Below are 17,460 nucleotides of genomic sequence, written 5' to 3'. Positions count from 1 at the left end.
TTACAAGATGTCCATCACCAACGGACATTCTGTTTGTGTTTATTGCCTGGGAGCAATCCATCTGCAGGAGTCCTGCAGCTTCTGCCATGCTTTTAGTCCCAGGGTGCTCAAGAAAGAAGGAATAAGATGATTTTAAAGGGACTATTGAAACCCTCGTTCGAAGAGGCCATGGATTCTGCTTTCAGTTCTAAATCTAAGTCCTCAAAGTCAAAAAAGAGATCTCTGGCTCCTTCACTTTCCTCGGAGCCTCCGGAGAAAGTCACAAAAACTTGCTTCGACCTCCTCGGTTCCACTGTCCTCGGGGCCGCAGGAAGTGTCGGTGTTGATGGAACCGGTGTCGGCTCCAATTATATTGGAACCTCTTCGGAGCCGATCGCCCAGTCTTAGACAAGTGTCACCTGAGAGGAGATTTCGATCTCCCTCCCTGTCCTCCAAATTCTCCAGGACTCTTTCAGATGTGGATGTTGATAGGGTGGTGCAGAGGCTCCTCCAGTCACCGGTTTTGGCAAAATTGTTTTCGGCTCCATCCCAGTCGGTTCCGGAGCCCGTCCCAATACTTTCTTTGTTCATTCCTCCTCCGAGCGCATCTCTGTCTTCGGAGCCAGAGTGTTCCGCTCCATGTGATGTTCCTAGGTCATTTCCGATGGCCCCTCCGGGCCTATCGGTACCGACATCGGTTCCAACCCTGTCAGCGCCGTCCACGGGGTTCGGGACTCGGGATTCTTCAGTCGGGCCTGAGGGGGACATCTCAGGACATATTTCGGTTCTGAGTCTCCCGCTTGGTGCCTCGGCTCGAGGAACCCCGTCTCCTGTCATGGTCTCGGGGGCTGGCCGGTCCTCGGATTTGGAAGGGCCTGCCTTTGAGGCCATGCGGACTGTGCTAGCCAGATCGTCAGCTACATCATGCGGGTTGATCATTCTGTCCCCCACCACTCCGGTGAGAGCCTCTGATCACCACCTATCAGTAGACAGTGGAGCACCAAGGCCTAGGGATACCCCCACGAGTGGTCCCTAAGTTTGTGAGGGCCCTTCAGAGTTTGTGCCTGAGGACCCCCTAGAAAGAAAATGTGCAAGAGGAAACACATAGACTCCCAGGATGAGTCTCTCACCTCAGATACTGACCTCGAGGAATCGGAGGGGTCCCCCAAGTCATCCTCTGATGATGTTTCCTTCTCAGACATCCTGGAGATATTGAAACAAAGAGGTGACTGGCCATCCAAAGCCCCTTCTGAAGAGGAGTCGGTCTTCCTGAAGGCCTTTGGTGCTCAGCCCTCTGTTTCCTGGGTGTCCCCACCCTTCGACAAACTTCTGGACTTAATTTGTTGGAGGGTGTGGGAGAACCCTGATTCTGTGGAACCTGTACCCAGGCGACCCAATAAGTTTCTTTCTGCTCCCCAGGGTTAGGAGTTTTTGTCCAAAGGAGTCCCTGTGGATGCCATGGTGGTGGCGGCAGCCACTCAGAAGGAAGTAGTGGAGACTTCTTCCTCGTCCATTCTCCTAACAAGGAGTCTAGGACCATGGACCGGTACAGGAAGCGTACCCTCTCGTCAGCAACCTTTACCTTACGGTCGCTGAACTATCTGTCTCATTTTACTCAGCTCCAGAGAGATCTCCTCAAGGAGTTGGGAGATACTCTTGCGGGTAACGTTCCTGAGGCGGTGACCCAGACGGTTAATGCCCAGGTGTCTACCCTCAATTTCATCGTTAACTCCTCTATGCAGCTCATTTCATATGCAGCTGATGGAGCGAGTAGAGCAGGAAGCTCAGGAGTCACCCTTAGAAGTCAAGCCTGGCTGCGCCTTTGTCATTTCGCAGAGGCCTTCAAGTCTTCTTTTACTGACGCCCCCTTCTATGGTTCTTCTTTGTTCGGAACCAAAGTGAAAGACACCCTCATCAGGTGTGAACAAGAGGGAAAGACCCTCTCTGTTGTAGGGGTCCATTTTTCCCTTCCCTCTAAGCCTTACCCCAAGGCCCAGCGGGGTGGGAAGATGTGGTTCAAAAAATCACAAAGGTTTTTTCCTGGCGCACAAGGTGAGCACCCACCTCCAGAGGCAGAGGAGGGGGAGGTTATTCAGGGAGACACTGCCCTAGAGGCAGAGGGGGCCCCCACAATTCGGGAGACTGCAATTCCTTTCACGGCTCTCCCTACCGTCGTTCCTGATTGGATGTCCGACTGTGCTTTTCCGGAGCCAGTCAGGGGTCGAATATCATTATACCCGGAAGCCTGGCAAAGCATCACCCAGGACCGATGGGTATTACGAATAATTTCTGGAGGTTATGTCATTCCCTTTTCGTCAGACCCCCCCCCCTCCAGTCAGAAAAATCCCGGACGTTCCATCCAGTCAAGCAGCTTCAGAGGTTTCAAAGCTGCTGGGAAAGGGAGCCATCCAGCGTGTCCCCTCAGACCAAGTCGGATTAGGGACTTACTCAAGATTCTTTTTGGTGCAGAAAAGCACAGGGGACCTGAGACCCATATTAGATCTCAGCCAACTGAACAACTACATACAGAAGTCCAAGTTTCGTATGGTCACACTACAATCGATTCACCCATTGTTGGGAGAAGAAGTATGGATGTGCTCCATCGACCTCAAGGATGCTTACTACCATGTCAAAATGGACAGGGCATCCAGGAGTCACCTACGCTTCCTGCTGGGAGCCAATCATTTCCAGTTTCGAGCCCTGCCCTTTTGTCTCACCACAGCTCCCAGGGTGTTCACCAAGTGTATGGCGGTGGTGACAGCTCACTTGAGACGTCAAGGATTCCAAGTTTTTCCATATCTGGATGACTGGCTCCTTACCGCCCCCACCAGGCATCTACTAATCCAAACCAGGGACGCTACCATCACTCTCTGTCAACAGTTGGGCATAACACTAAATTGGGAAAAATCTGCCTTGTTGCCCTCACAGCATGTCATTTTTATAGGCGCAGAATTAGACACCGTTCGAATGCGAGCATTTTTACCGCAGGAAAGACTCAGAGTCTTACAGCAACAGGTGCATGCCCTGATACCCCTGAAGAAAGCGAAGGCAAGATGGGTTCTTCAACTCCTGGGGACCATGGCAGCAACAATTATGTTGGTCCCTTTAGCGAGATTGCACATGAGGCTTCTTCAATGGCTCCTCTTTGCTCATTGGTCTTTCCAAAAACTTCCACTTTCTCACCTTATTTTGCTCATGGACAGATGCAAACAGGATCTCAGTTGGTGGCTTTGCACCAACAATTTGGACAGGGGAAAACCCTTCGCTCCATCCAACTCGGTTGCCACAGTGACCACGGATGCCGCCCAGATGTGGGGGGGGGCATTATCTCGGCAGGACATTCCAAGGCATGTGACAAGATCACGAGATACATCTGCATATCAATGTCCTAGAGATGAGAGCGGTGCCACTTGCGTTGCAGGCACTTCAGAGCTTTCTACCTCTAGGGACTATTGCAATACACTCGGACAAGATGTCAGTGGTTTGGTATCTGAACAAGCAGGGGGGAACCAGATCTTACCCCCTGTGCAGAGAGGCCATGTGGCAGTGGGCAGTATCTTCCCAACAGTTTCTGGTGGCAACGCACATTCCGGGGAAGTCCAACGTGATAGCGGACAGGCTAAGCAGAGCTATTCTGATGCCTTATGAGTGGTCCCTGAATCGTCTAGTTGCAGAACGAATCTTCAGCAGATGGGGTCAGCCTTGCTGCGACCTTTTTGCCAGCCCCCTCAATGCCAAATGCAGCAGCTACTTCACGCTGATCCCCCCACAGGGGGAGTCACCCAGGGATGCTCTAGTTCACGATTGGCCCTCCGGTCTGCTTTATGTTTTCCCTCCATTTCCCTTGCTATCAAAAGTGATTCAGAAAGCGCAATCCTTGGGAAGCAGAATGATTCCGATTGCTCCACACTGGCCTTGTCAAGTCTGGTTTCCTTTTCTCCAACCCTACATTGTGGACACTCCTTGGATTCTGGACCCACAACCAGATTTACTGACACACATGTCGGGACAGTTCCACCCCTCTCTGCTGACCCTCTGGTTGACAGCCTGGCTACTCCACTTCCATCGTTAGTTAGGCTTCATCACTTTTCACCTGAGGTAGTTCATATTTTATCTTCCTCTCATAAGCCCTCTACTAGGAAGATTTATTCTAGCAAGTGGAGGAGGTTTTCTATTTGGGCTCATACCCAAGGAATTGATCCTTACACAGCCCCAATTGCTTCAGTCTTGGAGTTTTTGTCTATGCTTTTCCATCAGGGTTCAGCATCAGCTACCATTAAAGTTCAGTTGGCAGCGATTTCTAACTTTCACGTTGCTAATGAGCATACTTGATCTTCCATAAGGACAGGGTTTCTCTTAGACCAAACCCTTCTTTTCTTCCTAAAGTGGCATCCGTATATAATCTTAATCAATCTATTGAGTTGCCAGTATTCTTTCCCCACTTTTCGAACAAGGCAGAATTTAAATTTCATCAATTGGATGTACACAGACAGTTACGTTTCTATCTGCACCAAACAAGAGATATCCGAAAGTCTGATCAACTATTTGTCTCCTTATCGGAAAACAAACTTGGGTCCCCCGTCTCCAAAATTACCCTATCCAGATGAATATCCAGTTGCATCTCTGTCGCTTATTCCGCAGGAGGAAAAGACCTGCCGTTTCCGGTCAAGGCTCACTCTACTCGGACTGTTTCTACATCTACAGCCTATCAAGCCAGATTTTCTATGGATGATATTTGTGCTGCAGCTACTTGGGCTTCTCCTCACACATTTGTTACTCATTACAAGTTGGACATGGTATCTAGGGGCAGGTGGTCCTTTGGTTCCATAGTACTCAGGAGTATTTTCCTATGAGCCCCCCAGGATGTAGGTGCTAGGGACGCTGTCCCACGGGTAAGAATGTGGGCGAGATTGGACTACATAACATCAAGAAGTTATGTACTCACCATAACATTCCATGTATGTAGTCCATCTCACCTCACATTCTTACTTACCCTCCCACCTTCCCCCTTCCTGGAGGATCTGGAGGTTAGGTTTTATTTACAGAGTTCCCTTCACTTTTAGCTTATTTTTCTTTACCTGGATGTTGTTATGCATGGGGTATGAATGAGTGTTCGCAGCAAACTAGATCTGGGGATATGGAGCAGTGCAGCATGGGATACCTGCTTAGCCCAGCCAATAGAAGACTTCTAGCTAGAAAAGTTTGGCCGAGTCGGAGCCGATATTCGGCTCCGAACCCACGGGTAAGAATGTGAGGCGAGATGGACTACATACATCGAACGTTATGGTGAGTACATAACTTCTTGATTCTATTTCTGAGCCAGTTTGCTAGCCAGTGAGTTACATAGGAGTTTGCTGTTAGCTTGGGGAGTTTAAATCCAATACCTGAGTGTGGGATGGTGTCAAGTGACTTTGCAAGGTCTAGATATGTGGTATGTACCAATAAATCCTCCTCCACACAACTCTTCCGATCCTATCTGGGGATATCCTCAGGGCTGAAGTAACTGCTGGCTGCACAGCAGGCCCTGATCCTGATAACAATCCTGTGATCCTACCAGATCTCCCACTGCAGGTCTCACAAGTTATTTTAGTTGCTAGGAAGCATTTTACATGATAGGCCAGTGCATCTAAGTGGAAACAGTTTACAGTTTGTGCAGAGAGGTATTCTGTGCTACATCAGGTGGTCAGTTTACAGGTCATCATGACTTGGCTTTAGCATTTGTGTCATTTCAGTTATTACAGTCGGTGTGCATGTGTCATTTCTTTCAGCTGACTTGACCCATTGGAGGGCATGATTATGCCCCAGTAGTGTCTGGTTAAGGAGTCCCTTAAAGAAATCCTGTATGCCCATCCTGCTTAGAAGAAGTTCTGTGCTTCATGGCACTTCAACTTCACCACCATTAAGCTTTTCCATCTGCCACTCAAGAACACTGTTTTTGTGGTGCTGAAGCTCATTTCTTGGAAAATGCTCTTTCTGTCAGCAATCAAGTCTGCTTGATAATCTTTTAGCTTTAGACCGTCATGTGTAGGGAACTGTATGTGGTCTATCACAAGGATCATCTTTCCCTTAGGATGAACCCAGTATTTTCTGTTTAAAGTAGTCCAGATCTGATGTTCATCGTGCATACAGCTGCAGTCATAACAGATGGGTTCTCCTGCCGTCAGGCGGGTCCTCGGTCGGCCGAATTCCAAAGTCTAGGTCCGGTGTCGGTTGTCGTCGCTTCTTCCCTGACGTCAGTGCGACAGGGGTATAAAAGAACCAGCCGACGCCATTTTCTTCAGTCTTTCTTGCCGCGCAGTGCCCGAAGCAGAAGCAGTTCGCAAGTGCCAGTCGGCCAGCTCCTGAGATTACGAAAAATTTGGAACTGAAGTCTTCTTAAAAGCTAAGTACCCCATTGGGGAAACTTTTTCTTGCCTCAGACCGATGTCAGGCAAAGTTAATAAGTGTATTTCTTGTGGGAAGCAAATACCGCATAAGGATTTCCATTCCCCCTGTATACCTCGTTTAGGCCCAGACCACGACGTCTCGGTCTGTCGCTTTTGTGCTACATTCAACAAACGCACTATTAAGCGTCGGGCGGAGTTCGCCCAGCATTATTTTGGGAAAGCATTTAACTATACTATGTCGTCGGATACTCCGACTACGGTTTTGTCTAAAAAATGCAAAGACAAGGACCGACACTCGAGGTCCACGGCCTCTACCGACACCACGCCAAAGCCGACTACACATGGTCCGGTTCTCAGCGAGGCGCCTACGCAGCCCCTGATTACCGACGACACATCTTTGGCGGTGTCTCCTGTACCCGAGGTCGCAGGCTCCTCGGCCCACACCCTGACTACAGATACCGAAGCCACGCTTGGCGTTGAAACACAGAATGTGGACAGGTCCACCTCCACTCAAGGTGTCTTCAGACCTTCCTCTTCTTTCTCCATCAAGGCTTTCACCAAGTCTAAAGCTTCCATGCACCCTAAGAGACCAGCTACACAGGGCCCATCTCCAGGCCCCATGCCTAAGAAACAGATGCTTAAAATGGCTGAGGATTTAATTACTCTAATCAGAGGTTCTCAGCCACCTCCGGACAAAAGATCCAGAGTGGAGGAAGATTCCCCCTCCTCAGATCAGGGCTCCATTATTTCAGAGCACTCTGATTATCAGGAACAGTCTTACTCCCCTTTTGAAGACTCTGATGCAGAGGAATCTATTCCTTCTGTATCCCCCCCTGAGGATTACTCATTTGGTGAAACTCTGCATACCCTAAGGGAACACTTCCACTGGGAAGGCCAGGATTATTCAGATTCCAAGAAAAGGCTCAGGGAATTTCTTTTGTTACCCCAGCACAGGCCTCTGGCTATACCTCCTGTCCTGGACATCCTAGATGATGTTTACTCGGAGGCCTGCCTTAACCCGGACTCTCTTCCTCCAGCTCCAGTTAAGCCTGACAGGTACTACAGGGTTCCTGACTCACACCAATTTCTATATAAAAGCCATGCTGCTGACCTAGAAACCATCTCACAGGGGCCCAAGGGAGTTAAGGCCTCCATTGCCAAAAACCCATTGCCTTTCGAGAGAGATTCCAGATCCTTAGAAAGGTGGGGAAAAAAGGTATATACCTCGGCTACCTTATCCATGAGGGCCTTAAACTGTCAGTTTCATATGCTAAAATACCAACAGTTTCTGTTGTCTCAGTTGAAAAGTAAAATGTCACAACCTGAACAACCAGACATGAAGGAGTTGCAGGATTTGATGCATAGTGCAGAACAAGTGGGTAAACATACCTTGCAATGTGGTTTTGATGCTCTAGAGGCCTCATGTAGAGCTGCTGTTACAGGCTCAGTCATACGTAGGCATGCCTGGCTCAAGGAACAAGCCTTGCCTGATCATGTCAAAGCTAAATTACTAGACGCCCCTCTTCAAAAGGATGTTCTATTTGGGGCAAATGCTGATGAAGTATTACGGAAAATGGAGGAAAAGGCTAAATCAATGCAAACTGTGAAAGAATTTCTGCAGGTTCAACCCCCACGTTTTAGTAGAAATTGGCCTTCCAAAAACTGGTCCTTTCCTGCCACAGACAGACCCCAAAGAGGCAGATACAGGCGCCCGAGGGGCAGAGGACAAACACAAGGCTCGTACAGAGGCAGACAATGGCAAGCTCCTACACAAAGAGGTGGTGAGGACAACTCGCAATCTTTCAGAAAGCAAAACCAATGACTTTCCCCTTTGCATGCCAACCAGGTCTCAAACGGCAGCCCCTTAGGAGGAAAGCTGGCACTATTCTCAAAAATTGGCATATTGTCACAAAGGACAAATGGATCCTGAACATTATAAACAGAGGCTACAAATTCCATTTTCATACCCTTCCAAAATGAAAGGCATGCCAAACCTGCCACACAATCAAAGGGCAGAGGCACAAAAGCAAATTTCAGATCTTATAAACATGAAAGCTATTCAAGAGGTACCTACACGAACAAGGTCAAGGTTTTTATTCCAGGCTATTTCTGGTGCCAAGGAAGGGAAAAGATTGGAGACCTATTTTGGATCTTTCCATCCTAAACACATTCCTACTCGTACCAAAATTCAAGATGCTCACTCTACAGCAACTTCTTCCCATGCTGGGCAAGGAGTCTTGGCTGGTAACATTGGACCTCAAGGAGGCATACCTGCATGTCCCAATCAGACAAAATTGCAGAAGATACCTCAGATTTCTTGCAGGTTCAACCCATTATCAATTCTCTGCATTGCCCTTTGGTTTATCTACTGCGCCCAGAGTATTCACGAAATGCCTGGCATCAGTAATTGCCTACTGCAGACTTCAAGGGATACAAATATACCCTTATTTGGACGACTGCCTGATCCAAGCGGACAGCAAGCACATTCTTCTGAAACATCTGGCTTATGTAATAATGTTATTAAACTCTCTAGGATACACAGTCAACAAAGAGAAATCAAGACTAATACCCTCTCAGAAGATAATTTTCCTGGGTGCCCATTTGGACACAAACACCCAGATGGCCTACCTCACGCCAGAGAAGCAGGGGCAACTAATCCAATATTTCAGAACACTGGCAAATTGCACCAGGCTGACTGTAAGGAAAATCCTGCAGGCTCTGGGATTCATGGCATCTTGCATCTTACTAATCCCATGTGCAAAGCTGCATATGAGAAAACTACAATGGTACCTAAAAAACATATGGTCTCAACACAGCCACAGTTTGGAAACAATAATACCACTAATTTCATGTCTGCAAAAGGAATTTCTGTGGTGGGCTCAAGCTTGCCAAACAAACACAGGTCTTCCATTCAGCAAGCCTCAAGCAAATCAAGTCATCACAACAGATGCCTCGGACTACGCCTGGGGGGCGCACATGACAGACCGGTGCATTCAGGGCAAATGAACCCAAAAAGAAAAGCACCTTCACATCAATCAAAAAGAAATGCTAGCAGTGATAAATGCTATTACAGCTTTCAAGGACCTTCTACAACCAGGTCAGCTACTGATAAGAACAGACAACACCACAGTTATGTGGTACATAAACAAGCAGGGAGGAACACATTCTTATCCCCTATGCAGACTGGCCATATCACTTTGGAACATGGCCATGGACTTACAAATGGAACTACAAGCACAGTACTTGCCAGGCAAGGAAAACATGCTGGCAGACAACCTAAGCAGGAATATGACAGATCCACACGAATGGAAGTTGCATCCAAACGTTTTTACAGAAATAATCCAAGAATGGGGAAGGCCAGACATAGATCTCTTTGCCTCCCACAAAAACCATCAATTGACAAAATGCTGCTCAAGGATCTTCCATCCAAAGGCCTGGAGAGTGGACGCTCTCTTTCAGTTGGACATCAATGACAGTTTATGCCTTCCCACCTCTTCCTCTGCTGCCCAAAGTCCTATTGAAGACCAGAGCAGACAGACCAAAGATGATCCTCATTGCTCCGGACTGGCCAAGGCAACACTGGTACCCACTCCTGAGGAGCCTGACGCATTCCCCACCATGGACCCTGCCTCTAATGCCTCTTCTTCTGACTCAGCACAGCTTCAAAACCCTTCACAGTCAGCAGAAAACACTCAATCTAGCCGCATGGAAGATTCCTTAGCATCGCAGCAGGCCCTGCTCTCCAAGGAGGTGCAGGATGTCATTTTGGAGGCCAGAAGGTCATCAACTAGAAAAGCTTACTCTGCAAAATGGAAACGTTTTTGTGTCTGGAATGAGAAAAAGGGCCAGTGCCCTGGAAAACTGAATTTACCTCAAATACTACAATATTTGGCTGAACTGCTAAGCAGTGGACTTTCGTTCTCCTCCATCAAAATCCATGCCTCAGCCATTTCTGCCGAATACAACACTGATCCACCTTTATTCTCTCACCCTCTATTAAGACAATTCTTCAGAGGGGCTAAGAATTTAAGACCTCCAAGAAAACAACCAATACCTGCTTGGGATCTTAATTTCATTCTGGAAAAACTGACTTTGCCTCCTTTTGAGCCAGCTGCCTCATCAGATTTACAATATTTGTCCTGGAAAACAGCTTTCCTTCTGGCTATCACTTCAGCTTGTAGAGTTTCAGAACTACAGGCTCTTATGGCTGTCCAGCCTTTTATCATCTTCCATTAGGACAGAGTTTCATTACATACCAACCCGTCCTTTATGCCTAAAGTGGTATCCAGGGTAGCTTTAAATCAGGCCATACATTTACCTACTTTTTATCCTAATCCTCAAAACAAAGGGGAGAGATTACTGCATTCCTTGGACATCCACAGACAACTGCGTTATTATTTGGACAGAACAAAACCCTTCAGAAAATCAGAACAGCTTTTTGTGGCCTATGCGGTAGGAGTTCAAGGAAAGCCAATATCCAAACAGACAATCTCAAAATGGATAGCCCACTGCATACGCTTTTGCTATTCCTTTCATGGCAAAACTGTACCTACAGGCATTAGAACTCATTCTACCAGGGCCACAGCCACCTCTGCAGCTTTCCTCAGAGGAGTTCCTACCAAGGATATTTTAGAAGCAGCCACTTGGAGTTCTGTGCATACCTTCTCTAAGCACTACAACCTACCATTATACTCCAAATCTAGAGCAGGCTTTGCCACTGCAGTCTTGCAGGGCATTTTGGCTCCTCCTAGCTCCACCTAGTGCCTACCACCCCTTTCTTAGCTTTGGGATTCTACCCATCTGTTATGACTGCAGCTGTATGCACGATGAACATAGTATAGTTTTGTACCTACCATAAATGTAGATGTTCGAGTGCTAATACAGCTGCAGTCCAGGTTTCCCTCCCCCCCCTCTAGGGGTCTTCTTTTATGGTGTATTTGCTTGCAACTACTGGTCTTTGATTATATTGCATTGCATTATTACATAATTTTATGTATTGCCTTCTTTCTGGGGGCACCTGACATCTGGGGCAAGAAAAACTGAAGAAAATGGCGTCGGCTGGTTCTTTTATACCCCTGTCGCACTGACGTCAGGGAAGAAGCGACGACAACCGACGCCGGACCTAGACTTTGGAATTCGGCCGACCGAGGACCCGCCTGACGGCAGGAGAACCCATCTGTTATGACTGCAGCTGTATTAGCACTCGAACATCTACATTTATGGTAGGTACAAAACTGTGCTTTCCTGACCCAGTCCATTCATCTCCCTGTTTTGTTTACAGGAGTAGAAATCAGGGTGGGTGAACCCCTTCATATTTTGCATGAGCACCACTAAGACACATCAGCCCTCCGTTTCTTTTGTTCTGGGAAGAGAGGGAATGATGTTTGCTGAAAAATGGATTGCCAGCTGCAGTGCCCTTTGCCATTGGGCTGTAAACCTGGTACTGGTAAATACTGTGGTCAAAGCTCACACCTGTAGGAGCATGGCTGCCTTCAGTGTTTTCTTCAAGAATGGTTCCATTGCAGACATTTGTGCTATGGCCACTTAATTTTTGGTGCCCAGCATCTTCAAACATTATTGTCTCAAAAACATTTATCTTCCTTTGTTGTGATAATGTTTTAGGATTGAGCTTTCTTAACTATGTCCTTAGGGACTTGCCTGGTTTCTACCTCCATTATGGTTATTGCATGGAATTTAACCCAGCTAGTGGATCCGTAAAGGAAGGGTCATCGGTGTTAGCTGCAATGAGTACATGCTTGTACTACCAGCTTATCTAGGAGCAGAGCCCCATTTATGGGTCTGGTATACCCTCTGACATCCTGTTATGGTGGGCTAGCCCTTTCATCCATCCTTAGCTGTCAAACATCTCTGTAAGTCAAGCAAACATGAACTTGTATGTTTGTATATATCTATGTATGTATGTATGTTACTTTTTAAGATAGTAGATGGCATTTATTTTATTTTATTTATTTATTTCACATTTGTTAATTGGGTTGGTCCAACTGAGCACAGGCCCATTTTCAGCGGAGATCCGAGGAGAAAAGCTCCAAGAAAAAAATAATGACAATTTTACTTTGCAGTAAAAGATTTCACAAAAAGTAACAAAGACAATTTCACAGTATACATACATAGTACCATTACACAATTTTCTGTAAGTATGAAAAAAGAAAATGAAACATAATAGTACACAACTAATTGTAATGATATAAGCATGATATATACATATAGATTATATAGGTAGTAGCATACTCTAAATAGAGCAGAGCCAGAAAACTTACTGCCCAAAAGTGGGAGAGACAGTTGACAGAAAATAATTAGGTATATCAGTTATTTCTTGAGTTACAGAAAGGTGTTGGCATGAGATGAATTGGTGATGGAGTTTATTATAGCAATAACCCACGCCTGGTTGTGGGTAATGCTGGATTTACCCACGGTTGGAGTGGTTTGGTCACGAGGGTGAAGCCCGAGTGGCCAAACAAAGACAACCATGGGTAAATCCAGCATTACCCACACCCAGAAGTGGGTTATTGCTATTATACAATGACATTATTTAAGAAAAAACAGAATTATTTTTCTTAAATAATGGCATTGTATAATGTCTCCTTGCTGCCCTTCCACAGCTGTCTGGTATTCTGCAGCAGTTCTGATGTACTGCGCATGCGTATGCTTACGCAGTACATCAGAGCTGTGGCCAGAAGCAACGGAGAAAGCAAGATATCCGTTGCTTTTTTACAAACTGTCTCACTATGTTAAAGGAGTTTAACATAGCGAGACAGCTTTAAAAAAAGCATGAGGCGTAAAGGAGTAAAATATGAGGCGAGAATCTACGTTGCTTTTTTAAAGCTGTCTCACTATGTTAAACCCATTTAACTTAGCGAGACAGCTTTAAAAAAAGCAACGGAGAAAGCAAGATCTCTGTTGCTTTCTGCAAAGTGTCTCGCTAGGTTAAACCCATTTAACATAGCGAGACATCTTTAAAAAAAGCAACGGAGATAGGAAGATCTCTGTTACTTTTTTTTAAGCTGTCTCGCTATGTTAAACTCGTTTAGCATAGCGAGACAGTGTGTAAACAGCAACGGAGATCTTGCATTCTCTGTGAAAAAAGGGTTATACTAATGGAAAAAGTCCGAGCGACCAGACTTTTTCCATTAGTATAACTGATTTACAACATGCACACTGACCAATCAGCGTGCACATTTTGGAATATTAATGGGGGGTCGTTGTATAATGTTAAATAATTGATATTTGCTCTTGTGAAGTGTATTAGAAGGAAATACTTTCATTCCCTAGGGCAGAATTTTCTATCCAAGTTGGTAGACTCAGATTGGTGGAAGGGCTGTGATCTTGTTCATAGAATTTGTCATGAAAGACCCCCTTATAGGTTTACTGCCATGCTAATGACTACCTGCTATTCACTGTATGTGTCCTTTTTCCTCATATAGGTACTAGACTGTATAGTACTGTGGAACATTCCTCTCTACCTGCAGACATTGAAAATAGGAACAAAGACCCTTGAAAAGTAGGAACATCAAGCTAAATATTTGGACAGATAATTAGCATAAAGTTTGAATACTAAATATCACATAACTCTTCATGCTTCCATTAGGAATGTGTGGGATACTACTTAAAAACAAATGTTTAAAAAATAAAGTAGAAAATGTAAGCACATTATCAAGGAGAAAGTATAAAATCTGTAGACACTAATAAACTGTATTACAAAATTCTGCCACACAAGGTAATTTATTTTTGTTTCGGAAAAAAGGGAAGTGAAAGATTTGTGTTCTTTTTCTTTAAATTATTGTTGCTAGTAATATGTCAGTCATGTAGTGTAGTTTACTGTGTACTAGACAGCTTCAAAAATCACATGTTTTGAGGGAGAGTCAGAAAATTGTGAAGAGGGGTAAATTAAGCCTGAAAATTCGGACATACCTCCAAAGATAAGGACATCCTATACAGGGGTAAATCAGGACTAAAATTAGGAATTTTGCTCCAAAATAGGTACAGTTGAGTGGTCTGCTGTAGAGTCAGGATGCATGCCAGTGTGTTAGTTTGACTTAACTGCTCACTGACCTCTGTCAGGCATTTTGATGTTTTGTTATTCCAGAATTGTGCAGTTTTAACTTTTTTGTCTGTTTTATCTGCACGATCTTCTCAATAGTCTCACATTTTCTTTATTGCAGTTTGAAGGACTTCTACAACTTCTATGACATTGTTGGTTTAAAGTGGAAAGTAAGTGGTTTGAACCTGCATGATACTATATTGGTAATTTAAAACCTGTCTCAATCTAGCCCTCTTTCTTCCTCAGGACTTACAAGTAATTTTGCTTTGCTGTTGTAGGCTAAGAGAAGCCGAGAACATTGGTTTGATGATCTTCCAAATACAGCATTTCTTATTTTTAAAGGTATAGTATGTATTTTGTCTATTTGTATCCTTTCTAGATGACATATGTGCTTTGTCACTTATTAATTTGATAAGTCAGCTGGTCCATGGACCCTTTTTAAAATATGTGTATTGTGACACTGTGACTGTTGCACTTAGAATGTGTTTTGCTGCTTATACGTGAACTGTGATGGCTTATAGAAAAGGGAGTGCATAGTACATCCTAGGAGTTGCTGTCTTTGCTGGGCATAAAAGAGAATTTTTAAAACCCCGTTATTTGGAGCAAGTGTTACCTGTTTGGAGGAAGGTTGGTCTTCAGTACCAGAGAAATGTGGAGCCCAGTTAGAGAAACTCTAAAGGACATTACCAAATAAGTGTGGTGCCCGAGAGAAGACTTCTAAGGAAGAAAGGTATTGTACATGGGTTTAATCAAGTAGAAATACACTATAATCGTCTGGGAAGAAATTTGCTTTTATTAGAACTGCAAGCCTTTACTTGTGGTACATATTATTCTGCTGAAGAAAGCATTGTATTTAAAACCCGTAATTATATTCATTTCATGGAATGCTTGGCTATAAAAATGTAAACTAAATAGTTAATTTCCCTGGTAAAATGTTAGTGTGTGTGTGTGTGTGTGTGTGTGTATGTGTGTGTGTGTGTGTGTGTGTGTGTGTGCGTGTGCATGTGTAGATATAGTTATATCAATCCAGTCCAATCCACAACCCCTTTTTCCCATTTTTGCACATGGGATTGGGTGTCTTCAGTAACAATCATCTACATCCAAGGTTTATACCATTGGGTGGCTATCCCTGCTGTGGTAGTTCTTCCACACCACACACCCACACCTATGGCCAATTTGGAGTATCCAATCCACCAACTGCATATCTTTGGAATGTGGGAGGATACCGGAGAACCTGGCGGAAACCCATGCGAATACAGAGAGGACACGCAGACTCCACACAGAAGGTACCCCGGCCAAGAATCAAACCTGGTAACCTGTTTCTGTAAGGCGACCACACTATCTGCAGCACCACTGTGCAAATAACTAGAGAGGGAAAGGTAATAGAGTGGGATGAGGCCCAGAATACATTTGGACTGCAGGCTAGACATCACTTTCCCTGCCACAGACTGGTATCAGAGAATAGGCAAGAAGAAAGAGATAGGAGAATCTTAAGTGAAAGACCTGCTCTGGTAGAGGTTTTAGTTGAATCTGAACAGAAGCTGCTGTTAAGAAAGGGATAATTCGTATAGCATATAAAATATTGCATGATAACTGTAAGAATCGGTCAGATAAGGTTAGAAAAGATTGGGAAGAGAGACTGGAAAAGCAGTTTATAAGAAAACAATGGAAGGACATATGCTTGTCTCTGAAGTATGCAACAAAGTATAGAAGATTGATGATCTTTGCTTGGAAGTGTTGGCATAGGAATTTTTATACCACAAGCAGACTTTGGAGGTGTGATAGGGAAGAAAGGGGTAACTGGGAACATATGTTTTGGGAGTTTAATGAAGTGGCAGATTTAAAAATTCCATAGAGAGTACTCTGTCTGTAATGATAGGTGGGGAAATGGCTGTAACTAAGGAAATTAGTCGTTTGAGCTGGGACACTGGATCTGAATTGCTTAACTGTGCTAAGGCCGTATTAAGTTTTATTCTGTTGGCTGCCAAAAAAGAAATTGCAAGAAAACGGAAATCAAAGTGTAAACCAACTATATTTGAAATATTAAATATTATAAAAGTAAGAAAAAAAAACTGGGAGAATAATCTTTAGAAAGGGGAAGAAGCAAATTACATAGAAATAAATGGAAATTGTGGAAATAATATGTGAAGAATAATGCTCAGGAGGAGGAGTGATGTTTAAGGGGAAGGCAGGAATTCAGCAGTTTATGTAAGGAAAGAGAATATATGTGATGTGTAATGTATGTAAGTGGAAAATTTGTTAATATGGTTTGCTTGCCTATGTCAAGTGATAATTTAATAAAGGTATTTAAAAAAAAAGAAAAAGTGTATTGGCTACCCTTTAGAGTAATTTAAATTGTACACTGTTACATTTAATATTTTAGTACTAAGGCTGCCAAAGGTGCAACTGCTTGAAAAGGTATTCACCTCTGTCAGTGTCAAACTTTCATTTTTTTCACTGAACTGCATGTCAGTTCCTCTTTAAATACTAATCACAATGTTTCTTACACAAATATCTGCAAACAGGTTCTTCACTTTTTTCCTGTTTAATTGTGTGCAATTGCAGACTTACTGTGCCCAGCTACTGGCACTTGATGGAAAAAAAACAGCTAATAGCTTTACATATGCTAGAAGCAGCTTTTTTTCAAGACTGGAAAACTACTAATTTTCATGCTTTCTATTTTAGAGCCTGATTGCTTAGAAAAAAGTTCCCTTGTTTGCAGTTTAAATTAACATTATTTGTATATCCACCTGAATAAAAATGGGGAAATATTACATTTTAATGTCCACATAATTTGTTATGTGCACTGTTACAGCTCGCCCAGCAACCCAAATCCAAAGAAAAAGTAATGTTTTACTTTAATATCACTATCATAAACAACAGACACTGATGAGACTCCCCCTTTTCACATGTAAAGTACCACCACATAACACGCAGAACTTACTTTACAAAGTAACATGCACTTTACTTCAAGACATTTATTATATACATTTTACTAGGTACAAAATATTTTTAGTTATATCTTCATTCCCTTAA

At 44.2% G+C, this 17,460-nt stretch overlaps 1 protein-coding gene across 2 annotated transcripts in view; it reads left to right on the top strand.

The window, feature by feature from the left end:
* Positions 1–17,460, top strand: part of TPCN1 (two pore segment channel 1) — a 1,721,246-nt gene that overhangs the window by 1,014,228 nt on the left and 689,558 nt on the right. For both annotated transcript variants that reach the window (XM_044068445.1, XM_044068446.1), the window contains exons 12-13: positions 14,546–14,594; positions 14,703–14,766. In XM_044068445.1, the coding sequence (XP_043924380.1) occupies positions 14,546–14,594; positions 14,703–14,766 (113 nt within the window). The remainder of the gene's footprint in view (positions 1–14,545; positions 14,595–14,702; positions 14,767–17,460) is intronic.

This window comes from Protopterus annectens, chromosome 4.part0 (assembly GCF_019279795.1).
Source record: "Protopterus annectens isolate FY-2018-M chromosome 4.part0, PAN1.0, whole genome shotgun sequence".
NCBI lineage: Eukaryota > Metazoa > Chordata > Ceratodontiformes > Protopteridae > Protopterus > Protopterus annectens.
This window is presented reverse-complemented; position numbering and strand designations above follow the sequence as displayed.